Source organism: Aotus nancymaae, unplaced genomic scaffold, assembly GCF_030222135.1.
Source record: "Aotus nancymaae isolate 86718 unplaced genomic scaffold, 86718_ANA_hifiasm-v0.15.2.pri h1tg000010l, whole genome shotgun sequence".
Taxonomy (NCBI): domain Eukaryota; kingdom Metazoa; phylum Chordata; class Mammalia; order Primates; family Aotidae; genus Aotus; species Aotus nancymaae.
The window spans coordinates 11,210,971-11,226,668 of NW_026988421.1; the positions used below are offsets into that span (position 1 = coordinate 11,210,971).

The following is a 15,698-nucleotide window of genomic DNA, read 5'->3' on the forward strand; positions in this document are numbered from 1 at the left end:
TCCCCCTAGTGATTCTAATGTACAGCCAGCTTAAGAATCACTGGTCTAAATGATTATAGGTCACTGGGAAGGACCTGTATTAGTAACATGGTCTTATCAGTCTGACTGAAAGATGATGCCTATAGCACATATAACTTAAAACTCTCATGTAGTAAAGTAATATAAAATGCATAAAGATCTCATAAAATAGTGAGTTGGCATAAAAGCTGGTCTAAACTAGCAGGAGGAAATACACTTCAAAAAGTAACCACAAGAATATTTAAAAGATTAAAGATACCACCTAGAAAAGAAACTTAATTTCTAGGCCAGGCACAGTGGCTCATGTCTGTAATCCGAGAACTTTGAGGGTGGAGGCAGGAGGACTGCTTGAGGCCAGGAGTTCAAGACTAACCCGGTCAACATAGCGAGACCCTGTCTCTATTATTTAACAAAAAGAAAAGCCATGGTTTGGGAATAAAAAAGGAAGTGCAGCTTGAATTACAACTTGCCAAACTCATTACCTTAAGCACCTGAAAGTAACAACCACCTCAAAGAAAGATTAGATTAATCCTTGGGTGATGCATTTATAATGCATCACCCAAGAAACATGGCAATGTGTTGGGATATACTCCTCACCTTTTGCTGTCCCCAAAACTGTCTTTTGATATCACTTTCAAAAACAGGATTTTGAGAGCTAAATCAAAGCATAGATGAGGTAAGAATCGGTATTTTCCTTTCCTCATTTTACAGCCATTAACAGAGAAGCATAAAATTAGCACTTCCATCATTAAATAGATGTAACCTTTCTCCCAGCTGGTGTTTAAATAATTTCGTAGCTTTCCCTGAAATTTTTTTTCAAAATTATTTTATCCCATCTAAGATTGTACAGTCATTCTACCACCACAGGTCCTCACCAACAGAAAGCTGTACCTTCAAACCTGATCATGTCTAGGATTTGCCATTTTACTTGGCCTCAGATGAAAAACTCTGGATAAATAAGGGCCAAAGAATAGTGTTCTCGGGGAGTGGAAAGGAAAGAAAAACATGTACTATCCCTACAGTTTGGCCCAGTAGGCACCGTTCACCCTCATGAATTTGTTCTTTCCTTCTTTTTTTTTTTTTTTTTCTTTTTGGAGCACCTAATTAGAACACAGGCATTGTTTCTGGCACCTTCACAATCTTCACATACAAGGAGTTATTTCTGGCAAGACAAAAAAAAAAGTCCTGGCCGGGTGCAGTGGCTCACGCCTGTAATCCCACCACTTTGGGAGGCTGAGGAGGACAGGTCACAAGGTCATAAGACCGAGAACATCCTGGCCAACATGGTGAAAACCCGTTTCTACTAAAAATACAAAAATTAGCTGGGTATGGTGGTGCGTGTCTGTAATAATCCCAGCTGCTCAGAAGACTGAGGCAGGAGAATCGCTTGAACCAGGGAGTCAAAGTTTGCAGTGAGCCGAGATTGCACCACTGCACTGCAGCCTGGTGACAGAGGGAGAGAGAATCCATCCCAGGGGGAAAAAAAAAAAAGGAAGAAAGAAAGAAAAGAAAAGTTCTTAAAAGTCCAGACCTGCATAGGGCCAGCATCCTCCAGGGCTTTCCATTCATATCTGAAGGAACCTTACAGAGTCAAAACAAAGAACACCTTTCTTTCATTGTCTTTATTAGGAAAGAAAATAGATTTTCACCATCTTGGCGGGGGGACACCATTAGATCTCAAACCTCAAGACTCAGCTCAAGTCTCCCACAGAGCTCTATGTGATCGCTCCATCAGGGTATCTGCCTCTATACAGTATGTGTCTCTTCTCCATTAGGCCACATCCTCCGCCAGGATGGGGACAGTGTTTTAAGTATCTTTTTACTTTGGCACATGCCTAGCAGACAGGTCTTTAATAAATGTTTGTAAACGGATTAAGTAAATGACTTCATAGAATTTTTTTTTTTTTTTTGAGACAAAGTTTCGCTCTTGTTGCCTAGGCTGGAGTGCAGTGGTGCAACCTCAGGTTACTGCAACCTCCACCTTCCGCGTTCAAGCGATTCTCCTACCTCAGCCTCCTGAGTAGCTGGGATTACAGGCATGCACCACCACACCCGGCTAATTTTATATTTTTAGTAGAGATGGGGTTTCACCATGTTTAGTAGAGATGGTTGTGAACTCCCGACCTCAGGTGATCCGCCTGCCTTGGCCTCCCAAAGTGCTGGGTTTTTTGTTTGGTTTTGTTTTGTTGAGACGGAGTCTCCACCCAGGGTGAAGTGCAGAGGTGCGATCTCAGCTCACTGCAACCTCCACCTCCCGGATTGAAGCGATTCTCATGCCTCAGTCTCCTGAGTAGTTGGGACTGCAGGTGCTCATCACCAGGCCCAGCTAATTTTTGTATTTTCAATAGAGACAGGGTTTCACCATGTTGGCCAGGCAGGTCTCAAACTCCTGACCTCAGGTGGTCCACCCGCCTCGCCTCCCAAAGTGGCTGAGATTATAGGCATGAGCCACTGCGCCTGGCCCACAGAATTTCAGGCAATGTGAAGTGTTAGGAGAAATAAATATACTACTAAATTAGTTAGATATTGGAGGATGAGGGCTGCTTCTTCAAGAGAAGTATTTGGAAGGTGCAAATGGGAGTAAAAGGCACAGCTGGCACAGATGCTACACAGATGAATCCTGGGAGTCTCTGCCTAGAAAAGAACTGCTACTCTGCTAAACTCCCAGGTTCATCCACTACCATTGCTCCCTGGGGGAAGGGACATTCTTTAAGCTGGAAATAAGAAGAGTGTTTATATCTGGTATAAAAACAATGTATAATGATACTGTGAAACAGCAATAATATTATACCTGCAAACTACTAAAATCAAGAGCATTATGGCATGTTTTACATTTCATAACATTTCAGTTCGATAACTGCTTCAAATCATACAGACTGACATTGCAGAAATTGTGAAATTTGAAATTCAGTGTTAACTTGAAAGTAAAATGTCTCAAAGAATGAAATTCATAAAGAAAATCAGCGTGGTATTTTAAAGTATCCCGCTATCAAGTTAAAGAAACACAAGGGTAAACTAGGAAGAACCTGAAATTAAAATAACTTAAAAGAAAAAAAACACCAGGGAATGCTGACCTAAAATCAGCCAGTATTTCACTCAACCACTCACCAAACAATGTGTGGATGCTTTTTTGTGAATGGAAGCAGATCCCTTAAGAGTCTCCAAGAACCAGAAAATGAGTCAGCCTAAAAACATGCGATTTAATTAAGGTGCTACCAGTATGCCTTGTGATGGACATGTTTGAATGTTCAATGTTTATCTTCACTTTAGAAATATGTTTTACACATTATGACTTAATGTATTATCAAGGGCTATTGATAACCTATAACATTTATTATTTCCCTATTTTGTTAAACATACTGATTCAAATGTTCTCCTCAGCTCAAATATGGGCATTTGACACATATATGACTGATATCAGCTAAGGACTTGGACTGACTAGAGGCACTGTGACATTGCTGTTACTTCACAAACTTCTGTTTGCAAAGGTAGATTTTTAAAGGCTATGTTTTAAAACATATTTGAACAGGAATAGAACCGTTTACAAAAAGACACACAGAGACATAGTAACACAGCTTGTAAAGAGCTAACGCATTTCAGTCCCCATGAAACCATGCCAAAACAAGGTTAGATATGATTCTGAGAATATACCGAATCAATAGCACAGCCAAATTAGTTTGATTTTCCAGTAGTTTAGTATCTATCTGCAAATATATCAACAAATTCCCTCATAAATCACAAGGACTAAAATTAGCAACAACAACCTTTTTTGCATAAGAGCCAGTTTGGAAAAAACAAAGATGTCTATGGGTTCCATTTATTTTTATTCAGAAAGAAAACAAATTTAATGAATTCCACAGGCTTAAGAAATTCCTGCTTCACTGAATAAAATGGCAATGAGAAATTAGTACGACCTTTTTAGGTGGCAAGAGAGGAAGTGTGTTCTAGTCTTTTGTTCTTGTATTCTCCCCTTAAACTTCCCAACAACCCCTTTGCTGCTCAAACTATACAAGGTAGACCAGGGACTAGAATTATTTCATTTTATTCAATACAACTTTCACAGAAAATGTGCTATGGGCCAGGTGCTAGGGATCCAGCAATGTGTCTTGTCCTCTTTCTGCATGCCAAGGGGGTGTTTACACCAGGCAAGTAGGACAAGCAGGGACCTGAATCAATGCAACCAAGTTCCCCACAGACCAAGCTGTCAGTGCACCTTAGTTTCTGGCACCTTCACAATCTACTCTAAAAAAAAACTTGATACTACTTCTCCTCTAAAGCATGCCTTTGGCAAGTCCTGGCCTCTGCTGGCCAGGACCTGGCCAAAACACAAGTGTCTAGAAAACAGTGATTCTATAAAGGTTCTCCCTTCTTTGAAGGTAGTTTTGCCCTACAGGCTTCTCCTCAATTTCATCTCTGCTGTACATGCTCTGAAAGGATGTCCATGAAACTGGATCTAGGACTCTTGAAAAGCTACACTGAGAAGGGCTTCAGGTTGCTCATCATTGGAGGAAAGGGTTCCCAGTGAGTACACATATCAATGTTTCTGCTCAAAGATCTACCCTGTATCTATTCCCTTCCCAAACTGCAGATGTTCCAAACACTTAAGAAGAGAAACCTGATCAACTGATCGTCACTGGAAAAACTACTACTAGTCAATTCATTACATAACAACATTCCCCATAACTATATGAATTTTGCAAGAAAGTCACTGAAGGTATAGAGTCAACAAACAAACCAGTTATTACATTATTAGCCTTTTCATTCTACATAGATCCTTCCTCAATGTGCTTGCTTTCACATTTGAGAGGCTATTAAATTCTCTATGTAGGCTACATTATAATGATTAGGAGAGCTAAAGGTACATTTCAGGTATTATCCATGAAAATATAAATCCTATAACTTTGGAGTCAAGAGGGTAGAAAGGTTCATAAAACATTTTTGTCAATACTGAGGAAAACCTGGTTTTAGAGTCAAACACTGAGTTAGAGCCTGGCTCTCCCTCTGTAAACTTGGGCAAATTACTTCTCTGTGCCTCAGTTTCCTCATCTGTAAAATGAGAATAATAATGAAACTCTCCTCCCAAGATTTACTGTGGAGATGAAATAAAATAATATATGTAAAGGGCATGGAACAGTGTCTGGCTCAGAAAAGTGTTCAATAGGCCAGGTGCTGGGTGGCTTACGCCTGTAATCCCAGCACTTTTGGGAGTCCGAGGCGGGCCAATCATCTGAGGTCAGGAGTTCAAGACCAGCCTGGCCAACATGGCAAAACCCCATCTCTACTAAAAATACAAAAATTAGCCAGGCATCATGGCAGTTGCCTGTAATCTCAGCTACTCGGGAGTCTGAGGGAGGAAGAATTGCTTGAATCCAGGAGTCAGAGATTGCAGTGAGCTGAGATTGTGCTGTCGCACTCCAGCCTGGGCAACAGAGCAAAACTCTGTCTCAAAAAAAAAAAGAAAAAGAAAAGTGCTCAACAAATAAAAGCTGTTATTATTAGCTACTCTTAATCTCAGGTGATGATGTAGACACCAAAATATACACAAAAACCTCCCTCAATCTGTAAAACCTGATTCCAAAAATTGTCAGTCACCTTAGAAAGACCTTGTCCTCCTGCTGGATATGGTGGCTCACACCTGTAGTCCTAGCACTTTGGGAAGCCGAGGCGGGCAGACTGCCTGAGCTCAGAAGTTCAAGACCAGCACAGACAACATGGCAAAATCTTGTCTCTACTAAAAATACAAAACATTAGACGGGCGTGGTGGCAGGTACCTATAGTCCCAGCTACTCACAAGGCTGAGGTACGAGAATCGCTGGAACCCAAGAGGCTGAGGTTGCAGTGGGCCAAGATCATGCCACCACACTCCAGCCTGGGCAACAGAGCTAGACTCTGTCTCCAAAAAAAAAAAAAAGAAAGAAAGAAAGAAAAAAAACCTGTCTTTTATTTAAGTCAAAAATATGTGAGGTGAAAATTCTCTAAAGATAAATATTTTCTACCTTAAAATAGGAAATATACAGTCATATGTACATGAATAAAAATACACAGATCTATTCAACCCAACTGTTAGTTGTCAGCAATATAAAATGTAGAGTAAAAAGTAGTATAGGATATAAAACTAGTAACCCATTTTATAGAAACTGAAGACTACATACACTAAGAAAAAACTTGGTTATTCAGCAACAAAAGTGATTAGAAAGATTTTGTAAACATATTTAATATTTAATTTAAAGTACCCTATAAAATTTTGTCATGGTAATTTGCAAATTTTTAGCAAACACAATTTTTTTTTTCTGAGACAGTCGTACTCTGTCACCCAGGCTGGAGTGGAGTGGCACCATCTCGGCTCACTGAAACCTCTGCCTCCCACGTTGAAGCGATTCTCGTGCCTCAGCCTCCCGAGTAGTGAGGATTACAGGTGCCCACCACCACACCCAGCTCATTTTTGTATTTTCAGTATGGACAGGGTTGCACCATGTTGGCCAGGCTGGTCTTGAACTCCTGACCTCAGGTGATCCACCCACCTTGGCCTTCCAAAGGGCTGAGATTACAAGTGTGAGCCACCATTTTTAAAAAAGATAAAGTTCAAAATCCTTTTTTCTTTTAAGTAAATACCAAATACCTCGAAACTCCAAATAAACAGAAACATTTCATAAAAATGATTCCACAAAAAAAAAATTCCAGGTGGATTTCAATTCCATAATCATGATTTCTCGTTCAAAAAAGTTAACCTCATATGACATAGTAAAAATAATTTTATTATCAAAAATTAACTCTAAGAACAACAGGACTTTTAAAAATGTTTTTGTGAATTCTGATAGCTAGTACCCCTCAAAAAAAAGGTTCACTGGGATGCGTCACTTAGAGTATCATATAGTCTCTATGTTTATGAATGTTATGTGGATGACAGATGCTCTGAGATCTTTTCGTGGTCACTCTGTCTCAGAATGGAATGTGAATTATTACATAATTTACACACAGCTGTAAATTATATAATACTGTCATATCAGACAAAGCCACAAGGACTGGGGAAGCAATTTTAAGAGCAAAGAGATAAGACCATATCACCATTCCCCCAAAGCAGATTGTATTATATTTCTTTTTGAGTCTTTAAATTACAATTCTCATCCTGAGATATTAAACTCTACTCTCACAAGATTATTGAATGTTTACACAGTGTTTTATCATTTTCCCTGTAGAAAATAAAATAACCTAAACATTTTTCTCTGGTGGTCATTATCTTACAATAGACCTAAGCATCTTTCAAAAAACAGTGCTATGTATGAATACAGATTACTCACTACACTTAAAAAAAATTAGAAATACCAGAAAAATAACAATACTGGATTGTTTAGCTAGGGAAAAAAAAAAACTGAAAAAGTTTAAACAATGTTGAAGAGGAAAGTAAGGAATACTACCATAAAGATTTTTTAAAGGCCCAGCGCCGTGGTTCATGCCTGTAATTTCAGCACTTTGGGAGGCCATGGTGGGAGGATCACTTGAGCCCAGGAGGCCAAGATCAGCCTGAGCGATACAGTCAGACTCAATCTCTACCCAAAAAAAAAAAAAAAAAAAAAAAAAATTAGCCAGGCGTGGCAGCACACGCCTGTAGTCCCAACTACTTGGGGGGCTGAGGTGGGAGGAATTGCTTGACTGCAGGAGGTAGAGGCTGCAGTGAGCCACAATCACACCAATGCACTCCAGCCTGGGTGACAAAACAAGACCCTGTCTCAGAAAAAACAAAAAGATAAGGAGATAATTTTACATCAGATAGAAATATAACAAGTGGAAGCAAACTTTTCCTCATACTTCCTCATCCAAATGGACAGAGATTTTCCACTCCAATGAAAATATATTCAAAACAGCCCTAAAAAGAGGCGGGGCACAGTGGCTCAAGCCTGTAATTCCAGTACTTTGGGAGGCCAAGGCGAGCGAATCACCTGAGGTCAAGGGTTTGAGACCAGCCTGGCCAACATAGCAAAACCCTGTCTCTATCAAAAAATACAAAAATTAGCTTTGTATTTGGGTGTGGTGGCACGTGCCTGTAGTCCCAGCCACTCAGAAGTCTGAGGCAGGAGAATCACTTGAACCCAGGAGGCGGAGGTTACAGTGAGCCAAGATCACATCACTGCACTCCTGCCTGGGCAACAGAGTAAGACTCTGTCCACCGCCTGCTGCCCTCTCCAAAAAAAAAAAAAAAACAGGCCTAAAAAGAGCAACAAGCATAATACGTCTTATTTTTAAGGCAATGATATTACTGAGAGAAGACTTAGACTTAACTTTAATTTAGCTCACCTCAAACAAAAACACCTTCTGTGTCCTAAAAACTTTCTAAAGCCTGCAGACACCAAGAAGAGTACATACTCTTCCCCTTGCCTTGCTTGGGGAACACACTGGGACTTCCTACTGGGGAAGAAGTAGGCAAACTTTTATTATGTGATGATGCATAAGGGCTAGAATTGAACTGTCCATTAAGTGTAGAAAATGCCTGGAAACACAATAAAGATGGCCAGTAATTCTGCCCCAAGGATGAGGGGTAGGATGAGCACAGGGGTTTGAGCAGCATCTGAGCTGGGCCTTACAGAATGAGCCAGGAAAAGGAGTGGACAGTAACAAACATCCCAGGCTAAATAAATGAGCATTTTAATCTTAAATATCATCATTACTTATCCTTCTGATGTCTCTGGAAAAAGGAAAACTCTTGTTTCAGGTTGTTCAATAGCCACAAACGTAAAAACCACAATGCCCACAAGTCTTTTTGAGCTTATAATACTGCCCTTTTAAAAAAGAAAAGGACTTGGTCAGTAATCTATTCAGCTAAATAACCAATAGGAAACAATGAAAGATTTTAAATGCTGTCACTACAAATAGCAGCAAAATTTGACATAAAAGCAGAGGGGAAAAGTTCAATAAAATAAAGAGAATTTTAAATGATTCCATATATAGAAAAAGATCTGAAAAGCACTTATTCAATTAAAATGCCATTATGAAATAGCCATTAGTTAGAAAGGATCTTCAGTCCGGGACAGGATAAACTATGGGAAAATCAAGTGCATGGGATTCTTTATTCCCTGGCTATCCTGAACACCTTAGATCAAAACTGGCTGTTACTTCTGAAACACGGCTTCTTTCTTCCTCTAGATATTTGGTCTACTTGGTCTGTGGTCAGCTATATCCTAACAAGTACGATAAGGGCTGGGTGCGGTGGCTCACGGCTGTAATCCCAACACTTTGGGGGGCCAAGGTGAGTGGATCACAAGGTCAGGTGTTCTAGACCAGCCTGGCCAATATGGTGAAACCCTGTCTCTACTAAAAATAAAATTAAAAAATTAGCTGAGCGTAGTGGCACATGCCTGTAATCCCAGCTACTCAGGAGGCTGAGGCAGGAGAATTGCTTGAACCCAAGAGTCGGAGGTTGCAGTGAGCCAGGATCGCACCACTGCACTCCAGCCTGGGTGACAGAATAAGACTCCGTCTCAAAAAAAAAAAAAGTATGATAATCTCAAGTGCAAAAACTATAGCTACTTTACTCCCCCAAAAAAGTTTTAAATTTGCCTTCTGAGGTGGACTTCGGAAAAACAGTAATCCAAACTGCACAGCTTCATCCAAAAACCTAGGCCCAATTAGCCTTCAACCATAGCTGAAGACACTGGAGTGTAGAAGTCTGTTGTCAGATGAGCTGGAGACAATCTTTTTTTTTTTTTTTTAATTGCATTTTAGGTTTTAGGGTACATGTGAAAAACATGCAAGGTTGTTGCATAGGTGCATACGTGGCAGTATGATTTGCTGCCTCCCTCCCCCTCACCTATATCTGGCATTTCTCCCCTTGCTATCCCTCCCCAACTCCCCACCCACCCGCTATCCCCCCCTCCCCCCCAACAGACCCCCGTGTATAGTGCTCCCCTCCCTGTGTCCATGTGTTCGCTGGAGACAATCTTAAATCCCATCCAGCTCTAATAGTCTAAACTTTTAGAATCCAAGGAGTTGACTCTTTTGACAACCTAGGAAATTTTGCAATCTGCTTTACTTCAAGCTGTACTGAAGCCTTACCCAAACTTGGGGGAGTGAAAGGAGGGAAGGGGAGAAAAAGCCAGGCAAATGGTCAAATCAGAGAAGAGAATGACAGAAGATTGGCCAAAATTAGCCTTCAGAGAAGAGAATGACAGAAGACTGGCCAAAATTAGCCTATCTACAACTCTGTCCTAAGAGCATCAAGAACTTTATCTGGGCCAAGGAGTTTATCCTCCATTCTGAAAAGAGGAAATAAAACGTAATAGAAAGAAAATACAGCCAGAGCCAGGGAAAAAAATAAGTTATCCACTGCTCTGGCAAAGCAACTAACAGTCCTTCCTAAAAAAGCAGTGGGGCCTGCCCAAAAGTGTTTTGGAGGTCACAGAACTGCCCTGTGTCAGTGTCTCAACTCTCGGCTGTGACCTCGAGCGAGCTACTCATAGCCTTTCACTCCTTTCTCCTCACCTGAAGAAGAGGATCCCACACCTGTGCTGTAAGGATGTTGTGGGGATCAGGAATAATATATTAAAGGGGCCGTCCTTAAAACCCATCCTAGAAGGGGTAACACGCTGTGATCTGAAAACCTCATTTGAACCTTTTATCCTTTCAGTTCATATCATGTAATCCTTCTGTCTAGACTGCACATAAGAATTACAAGGAAGTCTGAAAAGCTCTGGCTCTTTCCTTAACGAACTCTATCCTCTCACTTTTCCTAAAGTGAAAGAATCTTTGAGTGATATGGGGAAAGGACCGGCAAGCCAAAAGGGGCAGGCGCCACCCAGCCTCATCCTACAAGAAACTGGACTGTCAGTTCTCTCAGGGCAGGGACTGCTGTTTAAACCACGAATGCACCACATTTTCCTAAAGCAAGCTAACTATAGACTTAAGCCTCTCCGAACAGCTTACATGACACCCAAACATGGACCCACAACTCATTTTGTGTTGTCCAACATCAAGTCACACAAAAATCTCAAAATTATACATGACAATACAGTTTAATTGTGCTGTGGTATTAAAGTCAAAGACAAGGGCTTTAAACCGAGTGCCTATGAGGTAACCACATTGAAGTCACGCTTTTACTAATAAGGGACCAAGAACAGCCGGGATGGCAACAGGGCGTGAGTGTCCAGCAGAGCCCTCGACGGAACTGGCGCAACCGCTCCTGATCGGAATTCGAACCCAGAATTTCTGGCGAAGGCCAAGAAAGAACCACTCCAGGGAGGAAAAGGCCTTTATGGCCAAGCGCACCTTACTGGAACTTTCTGCCAGAGGGGACCCCCTCCCCTTGGCCTTAGCCCCAAGGGCGGGAGCGCGACGGGGTGGGAGGGATGAGAGTCGCCAGCCCCTTCTGCTCCGCACTGGGGCAGGGGCTCGGCGCAGCCCTCGGAGAAAGGCCAGGCTCCCTCCAGTCAGGAAATAATGACAGCTTGCGCGCTCGCAGCCCGCCCCGCCCCGCCTCGCCAGGCCCGCAGGCAGCTCCTCCCGCCCGGCCGAGCCCCCTCCTCTCCCCGCTCGAACCCGGGGCGCCCCCTGCCCGCACCGCCAGCCTCACCGGGTCGGAGCTGGAGGCCGCCGTCGCGGCGGCTGCACCACAGCGCGCGCTCGCCCTGCTGCAGGATGTAGTGGTCCTTGGCTTGGAAGAGCTCCATGCCGGCCCCGCGCGCCCAGGGAGGCGGCGGCCCGCGGACGGCGCACGGGGCGTCCTCGTCGGTCGCGGCCCCCAGAGCCCGCGCCTTGGGGAGCGGCTGGGTAGGAACAGCGCCGAGGAGCCGCGGCGGAGGGAACGCCTCGGGGGGCCCGACCGGTAGGAGAACGTGCCCCGGCGGCGGCGGCGGCGGCGACCGTACAGGCCTCTCCCCCGGCTCCTCCCCTTCCCCGGCTCCGCCCCGGGCCCGGCTCCACCCCCTCCGCGGGCTCCGCCCCTCATCCTCCGCCTTCTTCACCTCCCTCCGCTTCCTGCCCTGTCCTCCGTCTTCTCCCGGGTTTCTCCTCCCAGCTCCTCCCCGCGGGTCTTTCCTCCTCCCTCTTCTCCTTCCGCCCACTCCTCCCGCTCTTCCCCAGGCCCCTCCCGCGGCCGGGCCCGCCTTCCCGCCGTGGCCACCGGACCGCACGGGAGCTCGGCTGAGTGGGGCTAGGCTGACCGCCATCCGCGCGGCCTTGGCGGGCAGACGCCCACCGCCGGGGCCTCCCCTCGGAGCCAGCAGCGCTCATGCCTCACCAGGCCCTCTAAAGCCAAGCCGTGTCCTGAAACCAACCCCACACCCGCGGGCCTGCGCTGCCTGCCCGCCCTTGCCGAAACCAGGCGAGACCCCGGGGCCTGGCTACAGGAGTTCATAACCAGCCAGGCTCCCCGCCGAGCGGAGGCGTCTTCTGTGTTTATATTTCCGACTAGAAGTTTGACAACAGGAGGCATTCAATAAATGCACATCAACGAGGGAGAGCATGTAGCAATAGAAAACACACGCATTAGCAGCGCGGGACTAAAGCGAGGAATGTGCAGGTGCTGCTGTGTCCCGAATTAAGCAGGGCGGGTTGGAGACGACTTCATAAATGGAGCCAATTAATGAAGCACGCGGAAGGAATATCTTTTGGCGAGGATAAGATAAGTGGAGAACCTCTCGGGAAGGGAGGAGTCTCCCCCAAGCATCCTTGAGCTCAGTCTGTCTTGAAAAACCAGTTGGTATCCTGATCAGAATGGGTCTGGGGAATGAGGCCCCCACTTCGGGAGCCAGTTGCAGGACTGTCTAGCTGTGTGACCTTGGGGAAGTCTCTTGGTCTCAGATGATGGCTGAACTAATGACCTTTTATTACACTCCCAGTTCTATAAATCAGTGAATCTTTCTGCACTTAATTCCTTGCCTTCTCTAATGTCTGAAGCGGAAATAAGAGAAAAAGGCAAGAAGTCGGAGATGAGCAAAAGGAAATAATTTTTTTTTTTTTAAGTTTAGGAGCGGAGGTTTAATAGGCAAAAGAAGGCCAGGCGCTGTGGCTCACGCCTGTAATGCCAGCACTTTGGGAGGCTGAGGCGGGTGGATCACTGTAGGTCGGGAGTTCGAGACCAGTTGAAACGGCATGGAGAAACCCCGTCTCTACTAAAAATACAAGATTAACCGGGTGTGGTGGCACATGCCTGTAATCCCAGCTACTCGGGAGGCTGAGGCAGGAGAATTGTTTGAACCCGGGAGGCGGAGGTTGTGGTGAGCCGAGATTGTGCCATTGCACTCCAGGCTGGGCTACAAGAGTGAAACTCCATCTCAAAAAAAAAAAAAAAAAGGCAAAGAGAGGGATGCCAATACTTTTAACCTTCTGCTCAAGTAAAAGTGAGAGGGTACAAAAGCAGGAAGGAGTTCCACATGACTAATTATTCCAGCCCACAGTGTTGAATTTCCATAGCACATAAAGTACAATGATTACAAAGCATCCTGGGATCTTTTCTAAGTAGCATGCCTTCTGCGCTGTCCAGACACCTCAACATAAAAGTTACTCTATCAAATCTTTGTGATGTGATTTGTTGAAAGAAGGTAGGTAATGAAGCTGTAAGAAGGTTTAGTGGAACCATCGGTTTCAGATTGATTGTTGAATTCAGCCATATGTTGACTTAGCAAAAATGAGTAATGAGAAAGTCCTGTGAAGATGGTGTATCCAGCAAATTATTTCATTATTGTTTTATGAATTACATTGCCGGATGTGAAGAAAACAATGCTGTTGTAACTGTTTTAAAACAATTACTTAGTTCCTTGAAAATTTTCCTGATGTTTTAGATCAGTGGTTCCAATCCTGGCTGCCTTTTAGAATCACTTGGGGAATTTTTCAAACATATCAATGCTTGGACCTCAGACCAATTAAATCAAGTAAAAGTGAGAAGGTACAAATTGGGGTGGGGCTCTGGCATGTTTGTTTTTTTCTAAGCTCCCCAGATGATTTTAATGTGTTGTGAGGCTTGAATGTCACTATTTTAAATGAAGTTAATTAGAAAAATCTGCCTGACAGCAGCTTGGAAAAACAGCAGTCAGTCATTAACCAGTGCTATCATATGGGCTTGGTTACCTGTAAATCCAGAGTTAACAAGCAAAGTCTTTAGGAGAGAGGAAAACATGGACGGGAGATGCTTCTAATCTGACCCCAATGCACACTGCTGTCTCCCTCAGGCTCCAAATGCATGCTTTTGGGTGGGCATAGCTCTAGCCTGGCTGAGCAGAATGAGTGAGAAGAGTGTATGTTTTCTGTCCCTGGCAGATGTCGCATCCCCAATCTACTGCCACAGCTGCCTTCCCCTGTTTCTGCTATGAACTTTCTGCACCTTGGTCCCTGCAGCCTCTCCACTCTCTGGCTGGCCTATCCTCGGCCTGTGGCTAACTGCCAGCCTCATCACCCTCTACCAGCTTCCTAATTCAAGGTCCTCCCGCCAGCGTCACCCAAGTTTTAGTAGAAAGTTTACGTGATGCTGCTCTCCTTTTTCAACAGGATGACCATCATACATAGTATATATCTTTTTACACGTATGGCATGTGTATGCTAATCTAAGCATAATCACTAAGGAGTTTGGTTCTAGCCAGTTCTATGTGATCTTGGTCAATTCACTCAATCTCTTTTAGTCTCACTCAGTGTCCTTATTTAAAAAAAGAGATGATCACTAAGTGTTCCCTTCCAGTGCTGAAATCAATGTGAGGAAATGCATCCACACAGTTAAACCTACACAGATAATTATGGTAAATAAGCCCACTCTGATGATCGATTTAGCCCTTGATTGTCAGGTTTATTATTTGTCTCTGCAATCTTTGGATTAGATTTTGGTATCCTCTGGTAAGGTTTGACTTTAACGTCATCTCCTCTCTTCTGTCTACTTGTCCATAGTCTTGTATGTTGTCCATGAGAACTTTCTTCAGTCTTGTCTATGAGAAATCTCCCAAAAGAAGACATTTATATTTATATAAATCTATATACTTACTATATATATATATATATTGCCCCCATCCCCCACCTGCCAGGAGGCTGCTAATGTTGCAGGTCAGCAGACCAGGTGGCTTAGCTTTAGGGTTAAGGGCCCAAAACACTCACAAGCTGTGATGGTGAATTTTATGTGTCAACATGACTGGGCTAAGAGCTGCCCAGAAGGCTGGTAAAACATTATTTCTGAGTGTGTGTGTGTGAGGGTGTTTCCAGAAGAGATTAGCATTTGAATTGATAGACTGAGTAAAGAAGACTGCCCTCACCAATATGGTGGTCATCCAATCCTTAAGGATAAGAATAGAACAAAAAAGTGGAAGAAGAACAAATGTGTTCCCTGTTGGACCAGGTCATTCATCTCCTCCTGCCTGCAGAACCTCCTGGTTCTTGGGCCTTCAGACCCAGATTGACTTCCCTGGTTCTTAGGCCTTTAGGTTTGGACTGGAAGTATACCACAGGCTTTCCTGGTTCTCCAGCTTGTAGAAGGTAGACTGTGGGACTTCTCAACCTCCGTAATCTCATGACCAATCTCTCGTCATAAATTTTATTCTATATATCTATATAGATTCTATTGTTTCTGTTTCTCTGGAGAACCATGAGGACAGAATGCAATGGACTGCTTTCCAAAAATTTATATGTCGAAATCCTAACCTGCAAGGTGATAGTATTAGGAGGCAGGGCTTTTGGAAAGTAATAAGCTCATTAGAGCACTTACAAAAGAGACC

At 43.7% G+C, this 15,698-nt stretch overlaps 1 protein-coding gene across 1 annotated transcript in view; it reads right to left on the reverse strand.

The window, feature by feature from the left end:
• The window catches only part of INPP5F (inositol polyphosphate-5-phosphatase F), a 106,191-nt gene extending 94,309 nt beyond the window's left edge, over positions 1 to 11,882 (reverse strand). The window contains exon 1 of the mRNA XM_012448070.2: positions 11,579 to 11,882. Coding sequence (XP_012303493.2) covers positions 11,579 to 11,675 — 97 coding nt within the window. The 5' untranslated portion in view covers positions 11,676 to 11,882. The remainder of the gene's footprint in view (positions 1 to 11,578) is intronic.
• Positions 11,883 to 15,698: the final 3,816 nt, after the last annotated feature.